Source organism: Poeciliopsis prolifica, unplaced genomic scaffold, assembly GCF_027474105.1.
Source record: "Poeciliopsis prolifica strain line A6 unplaced genomic scaffold, Auburn_PproV2 SCAFFOLD089, whole genome shotgun sequence".
Classification (NCBI taxonomy): Eukaryota; Metazoa; Chordata; class Actinopteri; order Cyprinodontiformes; family Poeciliidae; genus Poeciliopsis; species Poeciliopsis prolifica.
In genome coordinates this window covers 523,422-539,813 of record NW_026562464.1, presented here as the reverse complement: position 1 = coordinate 539,813, position 16,392 = coordinate 523,422, and the positions used below count along the sequence as shown (strand labels likewise).

The window sequence follows — 16,392 nt, the reverse complement described above, 5'->3', positions numbered from 1 at the left end:
ACTACACAACAAATAAAGTTGGTGTCGTTGCAGGCAGAATGTTACCTTTGTTGTACCGCCACGTTTTCCCCTGATTCACATTATTGATACCTCTGTAATATCAACAAACAATCCCAATCTCTTGCCATCTAAAACAGAAGACTCTTCTTTGCATTTTCTTTTGTTTTTTTGAGGGTGGGAAGGTTGTTTTAAAAGTTTGCTAAAAATCTTGTTTGTTCTCTCCCTGGCTTAACACACCTTGGTCTATTGATGGCTCATTAGAGGCCTAAGAAGAACACTGACATGCTGAAAACCATGGAGGGAACTAAAATATGCAGGAGGCTGGCCCTCGAGGACCGACTTTGGGCATCCTTGTTCTAGATGATTTCAGAAACTTCTGGCTCGTTCTTTGTATGAGAAAACATTGCGGTACTGAACTAAAACAGCCATATTACTTTATTGGGAGATAACGACTGGTAACAGAGGAAGATAATGATTTCAGGCAATCTTTAAACTCCTCCAGTGTGACTGCACTGGTGGTGAAACACAAATTACTGTGTAGTTGCCAAGGAGGTTGGCACATGGTGTAAAAAGGACTAGGAAGACATTACATTTTCACTACTTTGTTTCAAATAGCTTTTAAAATGAAATAATTTGCTTTTTTGTATTATTTATGTAATCTTTGATATTAAAAGTCCTTTGATTATGTTAAACATTTAGGTCTGACAAGGGGGGAAAGTACTTATTGTTAACACTGGATAATGATGTTGGTTCTCAACCTCTCAGGATTGTTAGCACTAAGCCACTCTCTGTTTTTTGTCAACTTAACCATTCCTTCTGCATTCTAGCTTTACATTGTGTACAACCTCCATATCCACCTATTTAAATATTCATGGTTTCACGATACAAAAATGTTTCTTTATAAGGGATCACTGATAACTCAAGCTGAAAGGTCTGCAAAACATTTGTTAATAACTAGCTGTGAGGATAAATGATCTCTGCTTACTCGCATTCTGAAATAAAAGTGTTTATGTTGTATTACATATTGTGTTGCTACAGTTGTTCAATTGATTAAAGCTTTATTTGTGTTCTTTGATGTATGTAATTTGAAAGCATCTGTCAAATTTTTATTTATGGTTAATAGTTTTTTAAAAAAAACAACAATAAAAATAATAACTTCACTATTTCCTTTTTATCTTCTTACTTTTCCTCACACTAGTTAACTTTACTTGTCATTGGGTGCATCTTCACGGTGTCCATCATGAGACCATACATCTTTATATCCGCAATCCCGCTGGCTGTTATCTTTGTGGTCATCAGGAAGTACTTCTTGCGAACAGGACAACAACTCAAACAGCTAGAGGCTGAAGGTAAGAAAAGAAGACTTAATACATTCATCCATAATGGTTGTGGTTGCAGGTGAAGTCCTAAGAAGATGACTTGAAATTCAAAAAACATGTTGTACTAGCCTTAGGACGAAGGACAGCACACCAGCCAACATGTTTTCTGATTCCTCCTTATAGCATATTTTGAGGATGTACTCCACTTTTCTTGTCTGAAAAAAAAAGACATCTGGGTTTCTGTCTCAGCGTTGTTATAGATTCAAGCCAAGAAGTAAAATTCAAGATGATCAATGCCTTCTATACGTTCCTGTAGGACAGCTCATACAACTGGTCTATGATCAATGTCCAGCTTAAATCATGGCTTGAAATCTGGGTTGAAGTCAACAGAGGACCAAAGTAATTTCTTAAGATTTTAAGAAGGTTGTTGACATTTTTCAGACCAAGGACCAGTGAAAGAATCAGGGGAGGTGACCTAAGTTCTTTCCTGTTCAAGGAGCCTAAAAGTCAAGAATGTTATTTGCAACCATATAGCACACTTTTGTAAGATTAGGTTTCAATGAGTGCCCTAACAAGTGCTTGAAAACCTCTTGCCAAGTATCAAGAAAGGTAACTCAGTCATTGGAGTACTCAAGGTCTTCGAGATATACCCTGCTGTCTGGCCCTTTTCTCAAGACTTTGTTTACAAAACTTTAGCATGTCAATGGAGAACTTGGGTCACAGACTACACCCAGCTACAAGGTATCAAGCTCATTTTTAACAAAATACTCATTGCATGTGAATATTTTTTTATTTTTTTTTTTCTTTGTTGGGTCAACATGATATGTAAGCTGGTTAATAGGTGTAGGTTTGGTGAAAACAATGTCTGGAGACTTCACATCTTGGTTGGGTTCAAAAAGACAGTGGAAGACAAACATGAGTTTCAGAAAATTATCAGCTGTGTCCCCTGGACAGGTGAGACAAACAGTGGGGCACATTAGACAAAATCTCTTGCATATTAGCAGGTTTCTTGATTACTGAATGAAGTAGCAGAATAAAAAGGTGTGTTAAACCTTCATCTCTCAGTTCTAGGCAGTGTATCATTTTCAACCTCACTTGAACAGTAACATTTCATCATATTAGTATGACACACTCTAGTCTTATACAAGTGAGAATAAGGGGTTGCAAAAACATTTATTAACTAGAAAAATTCAGAAGAAATTTAAATTTAAACAGGGCCTGCCAAATTGTGCCCGTCTGTTGGAACTCGGCATTCTGATGCTAAAAATTAGCATCAGTGACAAAGAAAGCTACAATGTACTTAATTGTATGTGGGGAGTCACAAGCTTGTTGAGTTACTCCATTCAGTGTGTTAAAATTAATGTATAAGTTAAACTTAGTCAAAATGCTAATGTTCGTCTAAATGCTACCAGAAAACGCACTCATCTCTTAGCAACAGTCAAATATTGTTATTCTTCAAACTATATAAGATTTCTTCTGCTCTTTTGAAATCCTACTTATCTTGCATTATTTACTATTTAACAAGAATTGTGCAGTTAGTGAATTTGGCGGAGAAGTGAAAATGTTTTTTTTTTTTTGTCATTGGTGGTAAATATGTTATAAAGAAGATTTTCAACACAAAAGTAAAAATCTGATTTATACTTTGACAGATTGTTTCCAGAAAAAAAAAAACACTCATCTCTTAATACTAAATTAATTATTGTTTATAAAACATAAACTCTGTTTATCTTAAAAAGTTGGTAAATTTTGTAAAAGTAAAAATCTGATGTTTACTTCGTGGCACTTGGTTACCAGAAAACATTCTCATGTCTTAGCAACAGATTAACAACAAATTGTTGCTCCCGGCGTTGAGCCCTGGCATCCACTCAGCCATGCTGCCTGGCGCTTTGGACTATTTGTGAATTATTATCATCATTAAACCTTCATCTCTCAGTTCTATCTGGGTTTACCACATTTTCCTCACCACTACACTACATAACAAATATTGTTATTTTTCAAAAACATAAGATTTCTTCTGCTCTTTTGAAATAGGCCTACTATTTATCTTCTGCTACGTAACAATTGTGCAGTTGGTAAATTTTGCAGAAAAGTGAAAATAATTTTTTGGTTGTTTTTTTTTGTCATTGGTGATAAAAATATTTTCAAAAAGAGACATTCACTACAGAAGAAAAATTCTGATTTATACTTTGTGGCAGTTTATCAGGAAAAAAAAAGCTCATTTCTTAACACTAAATTAATAACAAACAATACTATTGTTATAAAACATAAGCTCTTTTGAAATACAACTTATCTGCATAGACCCAAAAAAATTTACAGTTGGTAAATTTTGCAAAAGTAAAAATCTGATATTTGCTTCATGGCACTTGGTTACCAGAAAACATGCTCATCTCTTAGCAACAGATTACAACAAATATTGTTATTGTTCAAAAAACTGCTCTTTGGTATTTTTTATTTTTTTTATTTTAAACTGGAGGGTCTTTAAAAGGCGTGTGAGAACACAAAATTGAACAGGTATAGTGACTCTTCAAAACTGTTCTCTTCATCCCAATCCACATGTTCCACATGGTTTTTACTGTAGTGAAATCTGTTTGGTGAGCCTGACTTTCATCTTGATATGATATACTCAATGGGCAAAGCTCTTAGTCTCTGGGGAAAGGCCCAGAGACTAAGATTTGATTTTAATTAGTCCTACTCCATTAACAAAGACCCTTTCAAGGTCTTCAACTAAAACTGGAATCGCTGATAGGAGCAGGAGGAATGTTCAGAAACTTAACAAACACGCCGATACAATGGTAATGTGCAAAATCAGATTGGAGTTTTGTCCAAAATAAATGTTTGAAGATTGTTTTTTTTTTCTTGTGCCCAAGTGCCTGAACAGTGGGGAATCATAGTAAAACAAGCACTTACAAGCAAAACACTTTTGCCACAACAACCCAATAAACTGCTCTATAGTCTTCCTCTGACAAGCCTGGTTGCACAGCAACATGTCCTCCACAATACACTGCTTTTTTGATCCTTTTCCTTCTTTATGGGTTAGAACATTTTAAGTAATTATGCTGTTTAAGCTGATAGGTTTATGAAGGAAATTGGAAAAAAATAACAGTTTTTTTTAGGTTTGCCCTTAATGTCAAACCCGGATCTAGCAGTTTCCAGACAATGTTTTGTGGCAGTGAAATGAGTCAGACAATTGACGATGATAGAGCTTTGATTAGGGTCCAAGTAGGGAAACTATCAGATGACAATTGTTTTGTTCAGACACACACTTGTGTGAGTTTGTCCAGTCCTCTGGCCCTGTCAACACCTTTCTGCTGGCTGTCATGCCCAGAAACACTTTTATGGGCAAAGTAGTAATCCATCGAGAAGACAAGGCTGGATATTAAGACATTATGCAAAAGTGCAGGCATTCGCTCCAAAGACAGGTTCACTTTCAATTGGCTTGAAAAAGTGGTACATTTCTGACTTAGCCAAAAAATGATATCCCTTTATGCACTACACAGTTCATAGTAGATCTCTAAAAACAATTTTAATGTAAATCTAACAGAGTTAGAGTCAATCTAATTTGGCTAAAAAGACCAAATTAGACTGTAAAAAACTGTTTGAAACAAATTCATGTACATGAGCCATTTAAGTAAGTTTGGATGCTCAAGGATGAGAAAACAGGTCACTGGACCATTGCAGATGCCACTGTGTTTGTTGGACGTCCCAGCTGTGTGCTCAGTTCTGTCATGTTGTGCGTGCTTTAGTGGTGACGGAAAGGTCTTTCCAAAGCGCAATGGGGTCACAGAGATGAGCCGAGCTGGGATTTCCTCCAGCTATATCCTGGTGTTGTTCTTTCTCCTGCTTTATGCAACTTATCAGAGAAAAATGCAGTGGAAACATAAAGTATAAGTCAGATTCAATGAACTACGTTCCTTGGTTTTTACCCATAGCTTAAGGATAGTGTCGTTTTTTCCTATTGTTTCCAGTGGTGTTTTGGTGTCTGTCGAGATCGCCCTTGAAAAACAGACAGAGAGAAGTTCCACACTGTGTAGAAATGAGGCTGCTGGGGCTCAGACTTCATCTGAATGAAGTCTGAGTTTCAGGAGCCTAAAGTGGATTAGTATTCAATCATCTGAACTACTACTTACTTCTACACAGATAATTGATAATTGTATTTTATTAATATGTCAAGCCTTGGGTTGTCTCTTTAAGGACACTGATTCAACGCCTTCAGATAAGGGCATCCCATTGGATCATTTCTGCATGAATGGTTATGTTTCAACTGGTAGCCAGTTATCTAATCCTTACTGATGCAGTTAGTAATTTTTTATTTCTTAAGCAATTGTGTTGGAAGTCCTGATCTGTGGTCATATTAAAGAGGTTGGTCTGTTCAAGAAGGGTCAAATTATGAATCAAGCCAAGAAAACAGTTGAGATTGCTAAAATAACAAGTGGGCTAAGGAACATCCAACGGAGCTGCAAGGAGAGTTGGAAAGCCTCACTTGTGTAGACGAAATGTCTTTGGCAAAAAATGGATTGATTGCGATTTGCGATCTCTAAAACATTTGGTGAAATGAAAGGATTAAAATAACAACAACGCAACTCCTTATAGGCGTAAAATTAAGAGCACATTTATACTTGCTATGCGAAAGGAATTTATGGGCTGAGGAGTAAAAAAATATGGAGGACCAAAAATGATCAATTTCTGCTTTTATTTTTAATTATGTCAGTTTTGGTCCTCCATAATAAAATGTGTACCCTACCCATATAAGCAAACCATTAATCAGGGAGGCTAAATTAAAACAAATCATTAATTTGCCGAGGAGCACGAATATTGGAGTGTGGAGAGGCAGTGAGGAAGATATAAGAACAGAATTACAAATATTTAATTCCACCGTCAAACATCTTTATTAGCAGCAGCAGTGTGAGAGTGTGTGAGAGCTGTTGCTGTAAAACATTTTTCTAATATTTAAAATATTTAAATATTTTTCAAAAAAGACTAAATTGTTAGAGTTGAGCTATTAAATTAGCCCTTATTTTTGTCATGATCAATGAAAATCCAAATAACCTCATTGTCTTTATGTCTCTGTGCTGTCTCTGATTTCATTTTTAAATACTGCAGCCATTTCTGGTAAAGAGCCCATTTCCTTTTGCATCTCTAATTAATGAAGTGTGCCTTCAGATGGAAAATCAACTCGATAGACTGAAAATGTTATAGCTGTATGACTTGTATTCATGCCTTTAAAAACATGTTTTCTCTTCCCTGCAGCTCGTAGCCCCATCTTCTCTCACCTAATCATTTCACTGAAGGGTTTATGGACAATTCGAGCTTTTGGACGTCAGACTTACTTCGAGACGCTTTTCCACAAAGCTCTAAACACCCACACAGCCACCTGGTTCCATTACCTGTCCTCACTGAGATGGTTCCTGTTCCGCTGTGATGTGATCTTTGTGTTGTTCTTTACCGTCGCTGCCTTCATCGCCGTAGGAACCAACAGTGAGTAATAGAAAGACTAAATCCTTCAAGATTTTTGAGTGTTGATTAAGAATGAACTTTAAGAGTCTCATTTCACATTTGATCTTACAGCTGGTTCTAGCGTCCTGTATTGAAAACAACATTACTCCTAAATTTCAGTAAATTGTCACTTATTAAAGCATCTCTGGTATTTAATTCATAAGGGGATACACAGATAAATTCAGCACCAGTTTAAAGCAACTAAAAAGTATTTAATTCAGATTTCAATCCAGCTATATACAATTGAGAATAGTGTAATTCCATCCACTTCTGCATAGTTTAATTCAGTCTGATAACGACTGAATTGCATCAAATGTGCTCAATTTCATGCTGCAGTATCCAGTTGTGTAATCAACAAACTGCACCAATCCCCTTTGATTCAGTCCACCACCCTCAGTACTGGATTGCAGTCAGATGGTTCCAAATTAATGACATCTGGTTGAACTCCATGAGAGAGTTGCAGGCTATTGTTGAATCTAAACAATAAATACTAGGGCTGGTTTGCAATGACTGAGAAGTAATGCTAAGTGTTTCACTCCTTTGACATTTTGCACTTTAGGCCTTTACTAGGTGAAAACAGAAGCTGTCTGCCACTGGAAGTTTCATGCATTAGCTAAAGTAGCATCCCTGCTATACTAGCTGATATAACAGAGATAAAAATATAGCATCTGTTGTGTATGGAACACTAGTTCAAAATAAATGATGTCCAAGCAGACGACTGGAACAAGCACATAGCAACATTTTATTTCCAAACGGGAACTCCACTTCTTCTTCTCTAGTTACAGGTTCTCTAACCAGACTCGCAAAAACCACGAGAGCGCCACCTACAGAGTTTCATTAATTTCTGTGTCTGGAACACCACAGCATCTCTGCTACATCAACTAATATAGCATGTCTGCTATACATGCTATATTAGCTGATGTAGCATCAGAGTTATCGCTCTTCTTTGATAAATAGAGAAAGTTGTATATTGGCTAATATAGCCGAGACGCTTCATTCCGTATTGTAGCATCTCTTGCTAGCTACACCAGCTAACATAGAAGACATGCAGAGTAACAACTCTGCTTTGATATCTGAACTGAAGCACTTTTCTATGATAGTCTAATGCAAAAAAAAAAAAAAAAAAGAAAGTTCTTGGATTCTGACTGAATCATACCAGTTATTTTGGTTCAAATTTGCGATTGTAACGTGTTAAACCTCATTTGCTTCAGTATTGCAGATTGGGTTTATTATATGGTGCATCTACATCCAATCCTAACAAGAGAGCAGGCTGAGCGTAACAAATGAAAATATAGGATCTGAACAGAACAGTTTGTTAGATGAAAACTGCTGGAATGCAAAAGGGAGCACATTAAATGAATGGGAAACGCAAACACAATAAAAAACATGCTGCTGCGTCACTGGTTGTGTTTATGTTAAGTGCAGGTTTAAGGCTAATTTCACAGCTCATTAGCTTCCAATGGAGCCAGTAGGAGTGCTGTAATACATGAGTTCAGCTCTGACATCAGAGAGGTGAGCTTTTATTGCACGGTGCTGATGACATTGTGTGTGTGCGTGTGTATCTGTGTGTGAATTTGGATGCACTTTACAGAGGACAGACCTGGAGAGATTGGCATCATTGTGGCCCTGGCCATGCTCATCCTGGGTACTTTCCAATGGGCTATCATCACCAGTATCAATGTGGACGGCCTGGTAAGCAGTTTTATCTATCAAGACAGAACAAGAAGTCATCCAGTCTGAGGAACATACAACACAAGTCCATGTAACACTGGATGCTACTGAAACATTGTTTGTGTCCAAAAACATATATCTGATTATGAATTTAATCAACTTATTACTTCAAAACTTCAAGGTCAAATGCATGCAAAGATTTAGTAATACATATTTAAGTTTTATTTAATTTTTGATCCATCAACACTACAAAAACCTAGTGGTGGAACTCTATTCCAATTTGGTGCAAAGTGCTACTTTACCTATTCAGCTTTCCAGTGTTTCAGGAAGTTCTGACCATTCAAGGAACTTCTTTAGAAATGTGGACTGAGGGCGTTAGCTTTAGGGATGTCTGCTGCAGCATGTTTAGCATTGAGATGCTATCTAGGCTTGGATACCTTTACTGATAACTCCTTTTAACATAACTTGAACACACTGACAGTCTTGTCCAGCCACCCATCAGACTGGTTTTTGAAGCAGAAAGGAGCCCCCTGTTGGCCAAGAAAAGCAGCTTCAGTGTCCGTGAATGTTGTTAGTGGCTGGTGCTTGTGCAGCAGAACGACACACGTACTGAAAGATGTGAATACAAAGGTTCCGGTTGGAGATTTTTATATGTAAAAAAAAAGTGGAATAATAATTATTGCTTTTGCCACCCAGCAACTTTCACTAAACCTTTGTGATAACTGCAACTCCTTTGATGTCGCTGTGAAGGATTTTTGACCAACTCCTCTCTTTGTGGCTGAGTTGTTTTAATTTGGAAACATTGGAAGGAGTTTGTACATAAATGGACTGTTTAAGGTCATCTCAATCAGATTGGAGTCAAAACTTTGATTAGGACTCCCTAAAAACTTGATGTTTCTTTCAAAGGTAGACTTAATGGAGCTCTTTGGATCAATGTCCTCTTGAACTGAGGTTCTCTGGAGATACTTTTGTAATCATAGCAATGAATGTAATAGAATAAATAAATAAATATCTGGTTTGTTAACATGGGTGACTTTAATAATTTCAAAACAATTCAAATGTTAAAATGTGCATTTCTGCTACTACTACTACTACTACTACTATTATTATTATTATTATTATTATTATTATTATTATATGATAACAGTAGTACTAGTATCAAACAAAATGGTTTACTCTAAAATCATCATTGAGCATGTTCACACAGTGCTGTTAGTTGTGGTGTGTCTCCTCAAATCTGTCCTTCTCTCCTCCCAGATGCGTTCAGTGGATCGAGTGTTCAAATTCATTGACTTGGCTTCAGAAGAGATCTTCCAAGGAAAACCTGGAGGAAAAGGAGGTTCTGATCTCATCATCAATAACCCAAGCGCATACAGCTACTGGCCTAATCGCGGCCAGCTGGACGTCCAGGGTCTCACTGTGAAATACACAGAAGCTGGGCGGGCCGTGCTCAACGACATCTCCTTCGCTGTGGAGGGGGGTCAGAGTGTAAGTCCTGAGTAGTGACTGGAAGTTCACATGTCCAAGAAAAACCTTTTTTTTAAATCAATCAATCAATCAGGTTTATTTGTGTAAGACATCCATTCAGTCTATTTTCCCTCAGCATGTCTTTGAAGCACATTTCTCTGGTGGTTAGAATAATAATTCTATCGACTCTTTTAGATCAGTCCAAGTTATTGATTCTCAATTCTTATTTCAAATTAAAAAGAAAAATATTTTTCCTTATCCACAGTTATGTGGATAAGGAAGATGTTGACTTATGCAGAAATAAATGATAAAAATATATATTTACATTTCTGTATAATATATATTTGACATATATGTTATATATTAAAATATTAAGAGTTAAAAGAGGTGAACTGATAGTGTCAAGAGAGAAGTTGAAAGGCTTATTCCAGTTCTTCTCTTTGAATGTAAATCATTTTTTAGTAATCAAAGAAAAAAATAGAGGGTCTGTAATTTGGCCCCTGTGGTTCATAAATTATGTTCTTCTGGGAATAATTCTAATATTCAAGAGCTTCTCAGAATCAAACCTTGGGAGCATCAGCCCTTCAGTTTAACCCTGATGCCTCCTGATGTCCTTTGACAGGATGTAATATGTCACAAGGTAGAACCTTTTGAGCCCAATGTGTAAAAACAGTTTCTGAACAGAATATTTTTTATGTGATGAAACAAATACTAACTTCGTCTGTTCTGTGTGCAGGTGGGTCTGCTGGGTCGGACTGGTTCTGGGAAGAGTACCCTGCTGTCCGCTCTGCTGCGCCTCGCCTACACCGAAGGGGAAATGTACATTGATGGAGTTTCTTCCAGCTCCATGCCCGTGCAAACATGGAGGAAGGCCTTTGGAGTGGTGCCGCAGGTACACATGTTCAAATTCAGATAGATGAGCTTTGGCTGCTGGTGACTAAATGAATGTTCAAAAAAGACAAAAATTATATTAAAAATGGAAGAAAAAAAAACAATTTTTTCTTAAATTTGACTTTGCTTCATTTGTCTTATTTTATATTTTGCAGGTTTCAAATGCATGTTTTGTGCATGTTATACACTTAAGTTTTGAATGAATGGATGAAATATTTTTGACCTTTCAAACAATAAGCCTGAGATTCAGGCTTTAACGTCTTTAAGGAAAGGCAGGGTAATGGTAGTGGACTAGAGCTGTGTGTGGGGGGCGGGGTGACATCATGTTGTAATTCAATTTACTTGCATTTTTTTTCCCTTACTTTGATCTAAAAGAAAGTCTTTATTCTGACTGGAACCTTCCGGATGAACCTGGACCCGTATGGCCGTTACAGTGATGATGAGCTGTGGCGGGTGGCTGAGGAGGTGAGGATGTTTCCAATCAGCTGCGGTAATAATTTAGTTATCGCTATAAAATGTCATTTTATGTCAAGTGCCAGAAGTTAAAAATACAAAGAACACCAAAGTGTTCTTTTTAAGTGTTTGTGTTCTAGAAGTCAGCCATGTTCCAGCAGCAACCTCCGCCTTGTGCAGTAAAGTAAGCTGTGTGTGATTCCGGCAGGTTGGGTTGAAGTCGGTCATCGAGCAGTTCCCCGATAAGCTGGACTTTGAGCTGAAGGACGGAGGCAGTGTTCTGAGCTACGGCCACAAACAACTGATGTGTCTGGCCCGCTCCATCCTCAGCAAGGCCCGCATCCTGCTGCTGGATGAGCCGTCCTCCTATCTGGACCCCATGTCAGTACCAGCACCAGTCACCAACACTCTGTGGGCTGCTGTTATAACAATTATGATTCATCAATTATACACTGAGTTGTTTATTTTTTTAAAAATGTAATAATTTAGTGTGCTTTTAAATTCTCTGTTATGAAGGTTTTCCTACAGATATGAAGTCTAGTTGAGGTATTTTATTTGTTTCGATATTATATTCATGTCCCACATGCTGCAGTATAAACTGGACTCAGTGTGGATGATCAAGTGATGTCCAATCATGCCGTAGTTCAAAGTAAATTTTTTCAGTTCTAACAAATATTAGATTCATCTGAACTAATATGAGCTATGCTCCAATTAAAGAGCTTGAGTAATTTTATTATGAGGTATTTCTACTCTTACTTGAATAATGTTTCTGAGTTCATTCATTACCTGTTCATCTTGTCCCAAGTGGTCACCAATCTGTCGTAGGGCAACACAGAGACAAACAGGACAAACAACCATGCACACACACACACACAGACACACGCACGCACGCGCACACACACACACACACACACACACACACACACACACACACATACACACACACCTCGGGAAAATTTGGAAAGACCTGTGGGAGGAAGCCGGATACCTGGAGAGGAAAACATGCAAGACCTCGGGCCGGGAATCGAACCCAGGACCTTTTTGCTGCAAGGCAACAGTGCTACCAACTGTGCCACTGTGCAGCCTGGTTCTCTGATTAACGTTATAACCAAAAACTCACCAGACTCAGACACACACCTGAAGTTTTGGTTAAAGTTTCAGAAGTTTTATATTGAAAGAAACTGATCTGGAAAAAAATGCATTTCGCCTGATTTTATTATTTTTTGTTATTGGCATTTTTGTCCGTAAAATGCCAACATTTCCACTTAAGTTTAGATTTTGGTCTGTCTGTAAATATTAAATGATCAGTTATTCAGTACTTTTTACCAAATACTTTTTTACTTGAGTAATTTTTTTGATGGCTACTTTTACTTTTACTTGAGTAAAAATATGTTGAAGTAGTGCTGCGCTACTTGAGTAAAACTTTTGGTTAATCTCCTCTGGTCACATTAAGTGTATGATTATTCAGGACAAACTTCAAGATAAGGCCAGACAAACTGCTGAGGTGATGGTTAATGACAGCTACATTTTATCCATCTTTTTGGATTTTATTGTTTTCCTAAGCATTTGAAGCAAAATGCTTGACAAAACTTACATTTAGGGAGAAATCATATATTTTTCAGCCAATTTTCGTTTTCTTTTTGTAAAGCTTCAACAGCCAATTTTTATTTTTCCAGCTGTAATTAACAAGTTCAAAACATCTGCCTTCCACTAAATTTTCATATTAGGAGCAGAGCTGATGCCTCTGTGGTTGTGGCTCCATTACAAATGTGCACAAAACTTAGTCAATATTCCACTAACAGCAACCCCCCCCACGCCCCCCCCCCACCCCCAGCCCCCTACTCCAAATGTTGCAATTGTGTTTCCATTAAACAAGAAACACAATTAAAATCAATGTCATTAAAAAGCAAAAACAAACCATCGTCCTCCTACTGCTTTCCCTAACCCTAAACCCTTGAAAAAAAAACACCTCAGTCTAGCACAAAAAACATTTTAAGTTTTTTTGAAAACTTGTGTTTCCATTAAGCAAATTTGTCTTCAGAATTTCAATGTGTGCAGTTTTACGTTTGATGAAAGAACTATGCGTCTTCCTGTTATGTGACCTTGCTTTTCTCAAATAAAAGTTAATTTGTCAGACAGGGGCAGGGTTTCCATTTTCTCATTGAACCTGGTTTCTCCTCCACCGTTTCCACTGATGTTCAGCGTCCTGCTGCGCGCTCAGACGTTTGATCGCCTCCAGGAAGTGGCTGCCTCCTGAAACCGATTAAAAGCTTGTATATTTCTTTGTGCTTGTGGCGTCCTGCAGGATGAGGTCACAGTGCAGAGCAGACCATGCAAGTCTTGTCACTGCATATGGTGACAATCTGCTGTGCTTACAGTAATATTGCGCCCTGTGTGTGTGTAGTTGGTGTAAGCATGAACGCAGAACATGATCATGGAGGGAAATGAAGCTTGAAATGAGCGATTCGACTCCGACAAGCCAGCACGGCTTTTGCCGTGCTGGCTTGTCTACAGGTTAAACATCACTTCTGCTGGTGACGATGATGTCGATGATGATGGTGTGTGTTTTTGTGTGTGCGCAGAACGCTGCAGGTCCTGAGAAAGACGTTGAAGCAGTCGTTTTCCGGCTGCACCGTCATCCTGTCGGAACACAAAGTGGAGCCGCTGCTGGAGTGCCAGTCGTTCCTGGTGAGTTTCCAGCAGCACTCCATCAGCTTCAGCCTCACAAAGTTAAAGACTCTTCATTAATGTTGTCAGTTTAAACATTTTGTTGGCATGTCAGCAATGGTGCTTAATGGCTGAACAAGATGATGGTGTGACGGGAACATGTGACAAGGAGGGCTGGTTACATAAGAGCACAACAATGAAACCAAAATGATTTTTCATGTCTAATTATGTCATCCTTCTAGCTCAGGGGGCTATTGATCTGTACATACACAAATATATATTTTAATTTAAAAATATAAATATATTTAAATTTTTTAGCATTTTTTTTTGTAACTTTTGTTAAATTCAAAAGTTTGCATACATTTCAGATTACTGTCTTTTAATCTGTGTGGTAATTCTAACAATCCTAAAACAATTTAACTTCAGACAGACAGAAAAAAATTAGTTTGTCTTCTAATTTGGTGATGCAGCTTTTTTTGTTTGAATTCCTCTTTTGTCATGAATTAATTACACTGATGTTTCAGAACAGAAGAAGTATTTGAAATCTATTTTTTACTTGTTTTTAGGTTGGAAATGCTAAATGAATCTACCCTATTTTTCTTTTTCAAGGTTTATTGTTTTTCTTTATTTCAAAACCTAAAATTAGAGGGAGGAGGTCTTCAAAGTACTCCGCCCACCAACTCACCACGTCCCGAGTCGAGGTCAGCAGTACACCACCCCCACTGTAAACAGTGTTGCCGCTACACTGCTTCCCCCTCCTGAGATGCTGGATGGTGGACAAGAATCGCCTCGAAGCCATACGGAAGTATGGTCCACCATCCAGAATCGCCTGTGAGATTAACTCCGGAGATGGGAGTTAAAGCTCCGTCTCACAGGGGACTCCGTCTCACAGGGGACCATGGAGTTGTCCACTGACCATGGTCTCTCTGAACTCCTCCCACGCCCGAGTTTTTGCCTCAGCCACCACCAGTGCCGCACGCTGCTTCGCCCGCCAGTACCCATCAGCTGCTTTCGGAGTCCCACGGGCCAAAAAGGCTCGATAGGACTCCTTCTTCAGCCTGACAGCATCCCTCACCGAAGGTGTCCACCAACAGGTTCGAGGGTTGCCACCACGACAGGCACTGACAACCTTGCGACAATGGAGGCACGGAACATGGTCCACTCAGACTCAATGTCCCCCGCCTCCCCCAGGATGTGTTCGAAGCTTTGCCGGAGATGGGAGTTAAAGCTCTGTCTCACAGGGGACTCCGTCTCACAGGGGACTCCGCCAGACGTTCCTAGCAGACCCTCACAACACGTTTGGGCCTGCCAGGTCTGACGGGCATCCTCCCCCACCACCGGAGCCAATTCACCACCAGGTAGTGGTCAGTGGACAACTCCGCCCCTCTCTTCACCCGAGTGTCCAAGACATACGGCCACAGATCTGACGAAACGATGACAAAATCAATCATCAAACTGCAGCCTAGGGTGTCCTGGTGCCAAGTGCACATATGGACACCCTTATGCCTGAACATGGTGTTCGTTATGGACAATCCGTGACAAGCACAGAAGTCCAATAACAGAACACCACTGAAGTTCAGATCGGAGGGAGCGTTCCTCCCAGCCACGCCCCTCCAGGTGTCACTGTCTTTGGCCACGTGAGCGTTGAAGTTCCCCAGTAGAACGAAGGAGTCCCCAGAAGGGGCACTCTCCAGTGCCCCCTCTAAGGACTCCAAAAAGGGTGGGTAGGCTGAACTGTCGTTCGGCCCATAAGCACAAACGACAGTCAGAACCCGTCCCCCCACCCGTAGGCAGAGGGAGGCTACCCTCTCGTTCACCAGGGTAAACCCCAACGTACAGGCGCCGAGATGGGGAGCAACAAGTATGCCCACCCCTGCTCGACGCCTCTCACCGTGGGCAACTCCAGAGTGGAAGTACATCCAGCCCCTCTCAAGGAGACTGGTTCCAGAACCAGAGACTGAATATTTCTAGCAGGAACCTCTCAACCTCACACACCAGCTCCGGCTCCTTCCCCACCAGAGAGGTGACATTCCACATCCCAAGAGCCAGTTTCTGTAACCGAGGATCGGACCGCTAGGACCCCCCTCCCTCGGCCACCACCCATCACACATTGGAAGAGGGACCCATGTTTCCTCTTCGGGCTGGGCCCAGCCGGGCTCCATGTGTAAAAGCCCGGCCACCAGGCGCTCGCCAACGTGCCCCACCTCCAGGCCTGGCTCCAGAGTGGGGCCCTGGTGACCTGCGTCCGGGCGAGGGAACACTCGGTCCAAAGTTTGTGTACATAATAGGGGTCTCCTATGAGACCCCTATGATGGCTTAAATGAAATATCGGCAGAATGTGCTAATTTGTTTTCCTTTTAATTGATTAGTGGATTAATCATCAGAAGAAACGATAGGTTAATTAATAACTAAAGTCATGATTAGCTACAGT

At 39.5% G+C, this 16,392-nt stretch overlaps 1 protein-coding gene across 1 annotated transcript in view; it reads left to right on the top strand.

The window, feature by feature from the left end:
- The window catches only part of cftr (CF transmembrane conductance regulator), a 51,334-nt gene that overhangs the window by 31,906 nt on the left and 3,036 nt on the right, over nt 1-16,392 (top strand). Inside the window, exons 19-26 of the mRNA XM_055022674.1 lie at nt 1,199-1,349; nt 6,567-6,794; nt 8,404-8,504; nt 9,741-9,971; nt 10,687-10,842; nt 11,217-11,306; nt 11,503-11,675; nt 13,877-13,982. Of these exons, the coding sequence (XP_054878649.1) occupies nt 1,199-1,349; nt 6,567-6,794; nt 8,404-8,504; nt 9,741-9,971; nt 10,687-10,842; nt 11,217-11,306; nt 11,503-11,675; nt 13,877-13,982 (1,236 nt within the window). The remainder of the gene's footprint in view (nt 1-1,198; nt 1,350-6,566; nt 6,795-8,403; nt 8,505-9,740; nt 9,972-10,686; nt 10,843-11,216; nt 11,307-11,502; nt 11,676-13,876; nt 13,983-16,392) is intronic.